Source organism: Tachyglossus aculeatus, chromosome 27 (assembly GCF_015852505.1).
Source record: "Tachyglossus aculeatus isolate mTacAcu1 chromosome 27, mTacAcu1.pri, whole genome shotgun sequence".
NCBI lineage: Eukaryota > Metazoa > Chordata > Mammalia > Monotremata > Tachyglossidae > Tachyglossus > Tachyglossus aculeatus.
Window position 1 is genome coordinate 5,091,168 of NC_052092.1, and position 12,333 is coordinate 5,103,500.

The following is a 12,333-nucleotide window of genomic DNA, read 5'->3' on the forward strand; positions in this document are numbered from 1 at the left end:
AGGCCCTGCTGCTTTTTTTTTATGGCATTTATTAAGTGCTTTCTACGTGCAAAACACTGTTCTAAGCGCTGGGGAGGTTGCAAGGTGATCAGGTTGTCAATCAATCAATCAATCGTATTTATTGAGCGCTTACTGTGTGCAGAGCACTGTACTAAGCGCTTGGGAAGTCCAAGTTGGCAACATACAAGAGACGGTCCCTACCCAACAGTGGGCTCACAGTCTAGAAGGGAGTCCCTATGGGGGACTCACAGTCTTAATCCCCATTTTCCAGATGAGGGAACTGAGGCCCAGAGAAGTGAAGTGACTTGTCCAAAGTCACCCAGCTGACGATTGGCAGAGCCAGGGTTTGAACCCGTGACCTCTGACTCCAAAGCCCGGGCTCTTTCCACTTGAGCCACGCTGCTTCTCTGTGCTCCATTCATTCAGTCGTATTTATTGAGCGCTTACTGTGTGCAGAGCACTGGACTAAGCGCTTGGGAAGTCCAAGCTGGCAACATCTAGAGACGGTCCCTACCCAACAGTGGGCGCACAGTTGGGGGAGACAGAGAACAAAACAATACATATTAACAAATTAACAAAATAAATAGAATATGTACAAATAAAATAAATAAATAAACCGTGTGCTTGGCACACAGTAAGCGCTTAACAAATATCATCATCATCAAATACTATTATTAGTGTTGCTGTTATTATTATTATTATTGTTATCCCCATTTCACAGGTGGGGAAACTGAGGCCTCCTTCCCGCTTCCTCCGCAGGCCGGAGCGGCGGGGCCCGGGACGGCGGGCGGGCTCCCCCTGGTGGGCGGCGCCGTCCTTGCAACCCAAGCATCCCAAGAGGGGACAGGGCGACTCTTCCAATCAATCAATCAATCAATCAATCGTACTTATTGAGCGCTTACTGTGTGCGGAGCACTGTACTAAGCGCTTGGGAAGTCCAAGTTGGCGACATCTAGAGACAGTCCCTACCCAACAGTGGGCTCACAGTCTAGAAGGGGGAGACAGAGAACAAAACCAAACCTACTAACAAAATAAAATAAATAGAATAGATATGTACAAGTAAAATAAATAGAGTAATAAATCTGTACAAACATATATACAGGTGCTGTGGGGAAGGGAAGGAGGTAAGACGGGAGGGAGGGAGAGGGGGATGAGGGGGAGAGGAAGGAGGGGGCTCAGTCTGGGAAGGCCTCCTGGAGAAGGGGAGCTCTCAGTAGGGCCTTGAATCGATCAATTAATCAATCGTTCATTCGATCGTATTTATTGAGAGCTTACTGTGTGCAGAGCACTGTACTAAGCTCTTGGGAGAGGACAATAGAACAATAAACAGATATGTTTCCTGCCCACAACCAGCTCACAGTGTGGAGGGGGAGACAGACACCAATAATAATAATAATAATAATAATGATAACATTTATTAAGTGCTTATTATGTGCAAAGCACTGTTCTAAGAGCTGGGGAGGTTACAAGGTGATCAGGTTGTCTCACATGGGGCTCACAATTTTAATCCCCATTTTACAGATAGGTAACTGAGGCTCCCCCTTTTAGACTGTGAGCCCAGTGTTGGGTAGGGACTGTCTCTATAGGTTGCCAACTTGTACTTCCCAAGCGCTTCCCCACAGCACCTGTATATATGTATTTATGTTTGTACATACTTATTACTCTATTTATTTATTTAACTTGTACATATCTATTCTATTTATTTTATTTTGTTAGTATGTTTGGTTTTGTTCTCTGTCTCCCCCTTCTAGACTGTGAGCCCACGTTGGGTAGGGACTGTCTCTATGTGTTGCCAACCTGTACTTCCCAAGCGCTTAGTACAGTGCTCCGCACATAGTAATCGCTCAATAAAGATGACTGAATGAGTGAATGCTTGGCACATAGTAAGCGCTTAATAAACACCATCATTATTATTATTAAATAGCCGAGGGCCTTTATTTATTTTACTTGTACATATCTATTCTATTTATTTCATTTTGGTTATACGTTTGGTTTTGTTCTGTCTCCCCCTTCTAGACTACTGTTGGGTAGGGACTGTCTCTAGAGGTTGCCAACTTGGACTTCCCAAGCGCTTAGTCCAGTGCTCTGCACACAGTAAGTGCTCAATAAGTACGATTGATTGACCTTACCTCCTTCCCTTCCCCACAGCACCTGTATATATGTATATATGTTTGTACATATTTATTACTCTATTTATTTTACTTGTACATATCTATTCCATTTATTTTATTTTGTTAGTATGTTTGGTTTTGTTGTGTCTCCCTCTTCTAGACTACTGTTGGGTAGGGACTGTCTCTATATGTTGCCAACTTGGGACTTCCCAAGCGCTTAGTCCAGTGCTCTGCGCACAGTAAGCGCTCAATCAATACGATTGATTGACCTTACCTCCTTCCCTTCCCCACAGCACCTGTATATATGTATATGTTTGTACATATTCATTATTCCATTTATTGATTTATTTATTTTACTTGTGCAGATCTATTCCATTTACTTTATTTTGTTAGTATGTTTGGTTTTGTTCTCTGTCTCCCCCTTTTAGACTGTGAGCCCACTGGTGGGTAGGGACTGTCTCTAGATGTTGCCAATTTGTACTTCCCAAGCGCTCAGTACAGTGCTCCGCACATAGTAAGCGCTCAATAAATAAGACTGAATGAGTGAATGCTTGGCACATAGCGAGCGCTTAATAAACACCGTCATTATTATTATTAAATAGCCGAGGGCCTTGATTGATATTACTTGTACATATCTATTCTATTTATTTTATTTTGTTAATGCGTTTGGTTTTGTTGTGTCTCCCCCTTCTAGACTACTGGTGGGTAGGGACTGTCTCTCCATGTTGCCAACTTGGACTTCCCCAGCGCTTAGTCCAGTGCTCTGCACATTGTAAGCGGAATGCTTGGCACATAGTGAGCGCTTACTAAACGCCGTCATTATTATTATTAAATAGCTGAGGGCCTTTATTGATTTACTTGTACATATCTATTCTGTTTATTTTATTTTGTTAATGCATTTGATTTTGTTGTGTCTCCCCCTTCTAGACCACTGTTGGGTAGGGACCGTCTCTAGAGGTTGCCAACCTTGGACTTCCCAAGCGCTTAGTCCAGTGCTGTGCACATAGTAAGCACTCAATAAATACGACTGAATGAGTGAATGCTTGGCACATAGTGAGCGCTTAATAAACGCCGTCATTATTATTATTAAATAGCCGAGGGCCTTGGTTGATTTTATTTGTACATATCTATTCTATTTATTTTATTTTGTTAATGCGTTTGGTTTTGTTGTGTCTCCCCCTTCTAGACTACTGGTGGGTAGGGACTGTCTCTCCATGTTGCCAACTTGGACTTCCCCAGCGCTTAGTCCAGTGCTCTGCACACAGTAAGCGCTCAATCAATACGACTGAGTGAATGCTTTGCACGTAATAAGCGCTTAATAAATGCCGTCATTATTATTATTAAATAGCCGAGGGCATTGATTGATTTTACTTGTACATATGGATTCTGTTCATTTTATTTTGTTAATGCGTTTGATTTCGTTGTGTCTCCCCCTTCTAGACTACTGTTGGGTAGGGCCTGTCTCCAGAGGTTGCCAACTTGGACTTCCCAAGCGCTTAGTCCAGTGCTCTGCGCACAGTAAGCGCTCAGTCAATACGATCGCTTGACCTTACCTCCTTCCCTTCCCCACAGCACCTGTATGTATGTATATGTTTGTACATATTTATTATTCCATATATTGATTGATTGATTTTACTTGTGCAGATCTCTTCCATTTATTTTATTCTGTTAGTATGTTTGGTTTTGTTCCCTGTCTCCCCCTTTTAGACTGTGAGCCCACTGGTGGGTAGGGGCCGTCTCTAGATGTTGCCAATTTGTTCTTCCCAAGCGCTCAGTCCAGTGCTCCGCACATAGTAAGTGCTCAATAAATACGACTGAATGAGTGAATGCTTGGCACATAGTGAGCGCTTAATAAATGCCGTCATTATTATTATTAAATAGCCGAGGGCCTTGGTTGATTTTATTTGTACATATGTATTCTGTTCATTTTATTTTGTTAATGCGTTTGATTTTGTTGTGTCTTCCCCTTCTAGACTACTGTTGGGTAGGGACTGTCTCTAGAGGTTGCCAACTTGGGACTTCCCAAGCGCTTAGTCCAGTGCTCTGCACACAGTAAGCGCGCAATCAATACGACTGAGTGAATGCTTGGCACGTAATAAGTGCTTAATAAATGCCGTCATTATTATTATTAAATAGCCGAGGGCCTTGATTGATTTTACTTGTACATATGGATTCTGTTCATTTTATTTTGTTAATGCGTTTGATTTCGTTGTGTCTCCCCCTTCTAGACTACTGTTGGGTAGGGCCTGTCTCCAGAGGTTGCCAACTTGGACTTCCCAAGCGCTTAGTCCAGTGCTCTGCGCACAGTAAGCGCTCAGTCAATACGATCGCTTGACCTTACCTCCTTCCCTTCCCCACAGCACCTGTATGTATGTATATGTTTGTACATATTTATTATTCCATATATTGATTGATTGATTTTACTTGTGCAGATCTATTCCATTTATTTTATTCTGTTAGTATGTTTGGTTTTGTTCCCTGTCTCCCCCTTTTAGACTGTGAGCCCACTGGTGGGTAGGGGCCGTCTCTAGACGTTGCCAACTTGTACTTCCCAAGCGCTTAGTCCAGTGCTCCGCACATAGTAAGCGCTCAATAAATACGACTGAATGAGTGAATGCTTGGCACATAGTGAGCGCTTAATAAACGCCGTCATTATCATTATTAAATAGCCGAGGGCCTTGATTGATTTCACTTGTACATATGGATTCTGTTCATTTTATTTTGTTAATGCGTTTGATTTTGTTGTGTCTCCCCCTTCTAGACTACTGTTGGGTAGGGCCTGTCTCTAGAGGTTGCCAACTTGGGACTTCCCCAGCGCTTAGTCCAGTGCTCTGCGCACAGTAAGCGCTCAGTCAATACGATCGACTGACCTTACCTCCTTCCCTTCCCCACAGCACCTGTATGTATGTATATGTTTGTACATATTTATTATTCCATATATTGATTGATTGATTTTACTTGTGCAGATCTCTTCCATTTATTTTATTCTGTTAGTATGTTTGGTTTTGTTCCCTGTCTCCCCCTTTTAGACTGTGAGCCCACTGGTGGGTAGGGGCCGTCTCTAGACGTTGCCAACTTGTACTTCCCAAGCGCTTAGTACAGTGCTCCGCACATAGTAAGCGCTCAATAAATACGACTGAATGAGTGAATGCTTGGCACATAGTGAGCGCTTAATAAACGCCGTCATTATCATTATTAAATAGCCGAGGGCCTTGATTGATTTCACTTGTACATATGGATTCTGTTCATTTTATTTTGTTAATGCGTTTGATTTTGTTGTGTCTTCCCCTTCTAGACTACTGTTGGGTAGGGCCTGTCTCTAGAGGTTGCCAACTTGGGACTTCCCCAGCGCTTAGTCCAGTGCTCTGCACACAGTAAGCGCTCAATAAGTACGACTGAATGAGTGAATGCTTGGCACATAGTGAGCACTTAATAAACGCCGTCATTATTATTATTAAATAGCCGAGGGCTTTTGTTGATTTTACTTGTACATATGGATTCTGTCCATTTTATTGTGTTAATGCGTTTGATTTTGTTGTGTCTTCCCCTTCTAGACTACTGTTGGGTAGGGCCTGTCTCCAGAGGTTGCCAACTTGGACTTCCCAAGCGCTCAGTACAGTGCTTAGTAAGCGCTCAATAAATACGACTGATTAAATGATTGATTGTTGTTTCTGAGGGAGCGCGGCCCTCCCCCCCCCCCCACTTCTCGCGCGCTCTCGCGTGATTTCGCTTCCCGCCCGCCCACGCGGGCCCCAGCGGGTGGGCGTGGCTTCCCGCGCGGCCACGCCCCCCGGTGGGCGTCCCGCCCTTGACGTCACTTCCGGCGGGGCCTGGCTTTGGCTCGGCCCGGCCGTGGCGGTAGTGGAGGGGGCAGCCGGCCGGCCGCGTTGGCTGCCGGGATTGAGCAGGACCGGTCCCCCCGGCGACGGAGGAGCCCCCCCCCGACGGTTGCCCCTGACGACGGAGCCCCCCGGCCGGATGGGCCCCTGAGCCGACAGACACTTCCGCTCCCCGGGGTCGGGGGCCGGTGAGCCCGGATCCAGGGGGGATGGGGGGGACACCCCCGAGGGGCGACTCCCCCAGCCCCCCATCCTCTGAACCATCTTGTACATATTTATTACTCTGTTTATTTATTTATTTATTTATTTTACTTGTACATTTCTATCCTACTTATTTTATTTTGTTGGTATGTTTGGTTCTGTTCTCTGTCTCCCCCTTTTAGACTGTGAGCCCACTATCGGGTAGGGACTGTCTCTATGTGATGCCAATTTGTACTTCCCAAGCGCTTAGTACAGTGCTCTGCACATAGTAAGCGCTCAATAAATACGATTGATTGATTGAACCGGATTGATTGAATCCGGTCAGGGGATGAGGCCTACACTGAGCCCCTTCCTTCCTCTCCCCCTCTTCCCCCTCTCCATCCCCCCCATCTTACCTCCTTCCCTTCCCCACAGCACCTGTATGTACATATTTATTACTCTATTTTAATTGTACCTATCTATTCTATTTATTTTATTTTGTCAGTATGTTTGGTTGTGTTCTCTGTCTCCCCCTTTTAGACTGTGAGCCCACTGTTGGGTTAGGGACTGTCTCTATGTGTTGCCAATTTGTACTTCCCAAGCGCTTAGTCCAGTGCTCTGCACATAGTAAGCGCTCAATAAATACGATTGATGATGATGATGATGATGACACCCCCCGGGAGAGGAGCCTGGGCCCGGGCCGGGTGGGGGGTGAGAATCATCGTGCCATTTGTGAAGCGCTCACTGTGTGCAAAGCACTGTTCTAAGCGCTGTTGGGGAAGGGAGGACCCCCCCCACCCAAGCCAGTCAATCAATCAATCGTATTTATTGAGCATTCCTCCTTCATCATCATCATCATCATCAGTCGTGCTGAGCGCTTACTGTGTGCAGGGCACTGTACTAAGCGCTTGGGAAGTACAAGTTCATCATCATCCGTATTTATTGAGCGCTTACTATGTACAGAGCACTGGACTAAGCGCTTGGGAAGTACAAATTGGCAACATCTAGAGACAGTCCCTACCCAACAGTGGGCTCACAGTCTAAAAGGGGGAGACAGAGAACAAAACCAAACATACTAACAAAATAAAATAAATCATCATCATCATCATCAATCATATTTATTGAGCGCTTACTATGTGCAGAGCACTGGACTAAGCGCTTGGGAAGTACAAATTGGCAACATCTAGAGACGGTCCCTACCCAACAGTGGGCTCACAGTCTAAAAGGGGGAGACAGAGAACAAAACCAAACATACTAACAAAGTAAATAGAATAGATATGTACAAATAAAATAAATAAATAAATAGAGTAATAAATATGTACAGACATATATCCATATATACAGGTGCTGTGGGGAAGGGAAGGAGGTAAGATGGGGGGGATGGAGAGGGGGACGAGATGGTAACATCTAGAGACAGTCCCTACCCAGCAGTGGGCTCACAGTCTTCATCCCCCCGTCTTACCTCCTTCCCTTCCCCACAGCACCTGTATATATGTTTGCACAGATTTATTACTCTATTTATTTTACTTGTACATATCTATTCTGTTTATTTTATTAGTATTTTTGGTTTTGTTCTCTGTCTCCCCCTTTTAGACTGTGAGCCCACTGTTGGGTAGGGACCGTCTCTAGATGTTGCCAACTTGGACTTCCCAAGCGCTTAGTCCAGTGCTCTGCACACAGTAAGCGCTCAGTAAATACGATTGATTGATTGATTCCTCCTTTCTCTCCATCCGTCTTACCTCCTTCCCTTCCCCACAACACCTGTATATATGTATATATGTTTGTACATATTTATTACTCTATTTATTTTACTTGTACATATCTATTCTATTTATTTTGTTTTGTTAGTATGTTTGGTTTTGTTCTCTGTTTCCCCCTTTTAGACTGTGAGCCCACTGTTGGGTAGGGACTGTCTCTAGATGTTGCCAACTTGGACTTCCCAAGCGCTTGGTGTGAGCGCTCAGTGAATACGGTTGATTGATTGAGCATTCTCCTTCCTCTCCCCCTCGCCCCATCTCTCCATCCCCCCATCTTACCTCCTTCCCTTCCCCACAGCACCTGTATATATGGATATATGTTTGTACAGATTTATTACTCTATTTTACTTGTACGTATCTATTCTATTTATTTTATTTTGTTAGTATGTTTGGTTTTGTTCTCCGTCTCCCCCTTTTAGACTGTGAGCCCGCTGTTGGGTAGGGACTGTCTCTATATGTTGCCAACTTGTACTTCCCAAGCGCTTAGTACAGTGCTCTACACACAGTAAGCGCTCAATAAATACAATTGATTGATTGATTGAGCATTCCTCCTTCCTCTCCCCCTCGCCCTCTCTCTCCATCCCCCCGCCTTACCTCCTTCCCTTCCCCACAGCACCTGTATATATGTATATATGTTTGTACAGATTTATTACTCTATTTATTTACTTTACTTGTGCATATCTATTCTATTTATTTTGTTAATATGTTTGGTTTTGTCCTCTGTCTCCCCCTTCTAGACTGGGAGCCCACTGTTGGGTAGGGACTGTCTCTAGATGTTGCCAACTTGGACTTCCCAAGAGCTCTGCACACAGCAAGCGCTCAATAAATACGATTGATTGATTGATAGAGCGCTTACTGTGTGCAGAGCACTGGACTAAGCGCTTGGGAAGTACAAGTTGGCAACATATAGAGACGGGCCCGACCCAGCATTGGGCTCACAGTCTAGATAGCCTTGTGCAGGCCCCAAGAAGGGTGGAGAAGCTTTGGGAGCACCCCTCCTCTGTGGGCAGGTATTTGAGGTCCCCTGTGGTGGTCCTGCGGGGAGGGGGAGAGGAAGAAGTGGTCTTCCCCAGGTGGGTCGACTTCCTTTCTGCTTCCTAACCGTTTCCCCGCCCTCTCAGTGACGAGCTCGCGGAGCTGCAGGATGTTCCGATTCATGAGGGATGGGGAGCCTGAGGACCCCATGTTCCTGATGTGAGTGACCCCCTCTCCTCCCCGCCTCTTGGCCTCCACACCCCCTCCCACCGCCCCCCGGGCTCCCTGCTCCCCCCAGCACCTCCCAGCCTGTCCACCCCTCCCGCAGGGACCCGTTCGCCCTCCACCGCCAACAGATGAGCCGCATGCTGTCCGGTGGCTTCGGCTACAGCCCCTTCCTCAGCATCACGGACGGGACCATGCCGGGATCCCGGCCCGCCGGACGCCGGATACAGGTACCAAGTTGGAGCCAGTCGCCTCCCGACCTGACGTGACCCCTGGGGTGGGGGCTTCTCCTGGGATCGACCGTTTCAAAGGAGCAGGGGGTGGGGAGGGCGAGCAGGGTTGGGTGGGGGGCTCAAGCTGACTCCCTGTGGCACACGTCTCTGTCCCTTTAGGCTGGGGCCGTCTCGCCCTTCGGAATGCTAGGAATGGTGAGTCTTGCCCCCCTCAGGCTTCCCCAATCCACCGGTTTACTTTTTGAGCGCTCACCGTGGGCAGAGCGCCGGGGAGAGGACAACAGAAGCGAGGCACACGGTCAATCAGTCAATCGATCGTATTTATTGAGCGCTTACCGTGTGCAGAGCACTGTACTACGGTCCCCCTGGGAGTTTACACTCGAGCGGCCCTCCACACACGTCCTCCTGCCCTGTCTCGTCGGCAGCACCCCGAGAGCCCCTTTTCCAAACTGACTGGGCCCCGGCTAGTTTACTTTGATAGCCATCGAGGTCGCAGGTTGGCGGCTGGGGAGATTTGAAAGAGGCTGCGGGGGAGGAGGCTGCAGGCCGAGGGGTTGCACGGAGGGAGGAGAAATCTGTTTCTTGAAATTGTGGACACCCCAGCAAGCAGGCTGAGACTGCTTTTGGAGATGTGGGGGGAAAGCCCCGTGGGAGGGGAGACGGGTCCCATGACTCCAGCTTCCTGAGTTTCCTCCTTTCTCTCCCTCTCTCTCTCTAGGGCGGCTTCATGGACATGTTTGGGATGATGAATGACATGATTGGGAACGTGGTAAAGACTCTCAGCTGCCCTGCCCATCCTCCTCCTCCTCCCCCACAGGCTGCAGGCTCTGCGGACACCCCCTTCCCCCGCCTCCCTTTCCCACCCTTCGGCAGCCTTGGTCCAGAAGATGGTGTTCGTTGTCGGGGTGGGGAGGATTTCCCCTTCTGGGTTGGAGATGAGGGAGGCCCGTCCCTCCCTGCTGCCCTTTTGTAGTTGTAACGATTGTGGCAACTGTGGTGAACCGTGTGCCGTACTGAACACGGAGGCACTGTACTGAGTGATTTTCCCAGTGTTCGAGGAGAGCCCAAGTTGAAAATCAGCCGATGCCAACGTAGGCGGGGATAGTGGCCGCTCCCGGGGCTGACTGGTGTTCCCTCCCCTCGCTCCCCCCAGGAACACATGACCACTGGGGCCAATTGCCAGACCTTCTCCTCCTCCACGGTCATCTCCTACTCGAACCTGGGTGACGGCGCTCCCAAGGTCTACCACGAGACGTCGGAGATGCGCTCCGCGCCCGGCGGGGTGAGTGCGGCCGAGGCCGTGGGCCTCCTCGGGCGGCCCGGGTCGCCCCAGAGAGGGTGCCCGGGGCCAGGCGTCCCCGGCACGTCGGCATCGGGGAGCCTGGGGCGGGACTGGAGCCCGGCGCCCTCCCTCCCTCCCTCCCTCCCCCCAGATCCGGGAGACCCGGCGGACGGTGCGGGACTCGGACAGCGGGCTGGAACAGATGTCCATCGGGCACCACATCCGGGAGCGGGCCCACATCCTGCAGCGCTCTCGCAACCACCGCACCGGGGACCAGGAGGAGCGGCAGGACTACATCAACTTGGACGAGAGTGAGGCCCCGGCCCCGACTCCCAAGCCCGGCCTCACCCTCCCTTGCCCTCCGGCGCCTCTGCCCGCCAGCCCCCGTGCCGTCCCCGCGCGGGCCGGAGCCGGGCGCCCGGCCCCGCGCTGCCCATCGCCCTTCCCTCCGCCCCGCAGGTGACGCGGCGGCGTTCGATGACGAGTGGCGGCGGGAGACGTCGCGTTTCCGGCCGCAACGTCCCCTGGAGTTCCGGCGTCACGAGGCCGGGGGCGGCGGGGGGCGCCGGGCCGAGGGACCCCCTCGCCTGGCCATCCAGGGCCCCGAGGACTCCCCCTCCCGACAGTCCCGCCGCTACGACTGGTGAGGGCTCCAGGCCCCCAGCCCCTCTTGTAAGTGTGGCAGGGAAGGGGGGCGGGTGGGGAGGGGCGCGATTTGGGGGAGTCCAGCGGGAGGGGGTGCAGACGGCCCCGGCCGACGTTCCTGTTGCGTGGGGGGGGGGGACGACCCGCCCCTTCCCGACATTGGGCACGAAGCCGGGGGTTCCCCTCCCCGCCCCCCCCCCCGAACCTGACCCTTTCTCCTTCCTCCCCTACCCCAGGTACAGACCACGAGGCCGAGGCTCCAAACCCCAAGACAACCCCCCCCCCCCTACCCCCGTCCCCTGGTTTAATATTAAAAAAATGAGCAGGTGAGCCAGTCCTCTCCTCCCCTCCAGCTGGGGAGGCAGCAGGGGGCTCCTTTGACACCCCCCCCCCCACCTTCCTCTTGCATCCCCTTCCCTCCCCCACGCCCAGGGGACCTCTGTGGATTTGGACTCAGCCGGTGATTTGGGGTCCTTTCCCACCTCGGAGCCCCCTTGCCGGGGAGGGGAGGAATGCGGGACCCTACATCCCCCATCCTTCCCCACCCCACAACGCGCCACCCCCCACCCCACCCCCCCTTTTTTTTTTTTTTTTGATTTGTGCAACTTGTAACTGGGTGTTTGTGGAATAAAGGAGGATGGAAAGGAGGATGAGTGGAGCTCTGGTTTGGTCCCTCCCTGGCACCCCAGGCTGTGCACCCCCCCAGCCAACCTCTCCCACCCGCTCTCTCCGTCCCCCGACTCCTCTTTAATTTTCCCCTCCCACCCATCCCCTCTCTTCCCCTCCACCTTCCGTGAGGCCGGACCGCGGGACCGACTGCGGAAAACCCAGCGTCCCGATGCCGAACCGTGTCCCTCCCCGGGCTCTCATCCCCACAGGCCCTACGTGCCACTGGCCCCATGGTGAGGAGTGGAGGGAGCAGGTGATTGTACTCACCCCTGAGGGCCGCAGCCCCAGGGACCGACAGGTGCCTGGCCGAAGGCAGAGGCATGGAGGGATTCTTGGAAAAATCCATCCCTGAGGCCGTGGGCCATCCCAAACGGTTTCTCATGCTGTACCGCACTCCCCTCCTCACTTAAAAAGCGC

At 50.6% G+C, this 12,333-nt stretch overlaps 1 protein-coding gene across 2 annotated transcripts; it reads left to right on the forward strand.

Moving 5' to 3' along the window:
- The first annotated feature begins 5,937 nt into the window (after nt 1-5,937).
- Nucleotides 5,938-11,895, forward strand: MLF2 (myeloid leukemia factor 2). 2 transcript variants are annotated; one of them, XM_038767886.1, is made up of 9 exons: nt 5,938-6,138; nt 9,009-9,081; nt 9,191-9,317; nt 9,480-9,515; nt 10,039-10,089; nt 10,474-10,602; nt 10,754-10,913; nt 11,062-11,274; nt 11,484-11,895. In XM_038767886.1, exons 2-8 carry the CDS (start codon nt 9,032-9,034, stop codon nt 11,247-11,249), a joined length of 741 nt encoding a protein of 246 aa, XP_038623814.1. In that variant the 5' UTR covers nt 5,938-6,138; nt 9,009-9,031; the 3' UTR covers nt 11,250-11,274; nt 11,484-11,895. The 2 variants fall into 2 exon arrangements, with proteins under 2 accessions (XP_038623814.1, XP_038623816.1); XM_038767888.1 differs by lacking the exon at nt 5,938-6,138 and adding an exon at nt 8,782-8,897.
- Nucleotides 11,896-12,333: the final 438 nt, after the last annotated feature.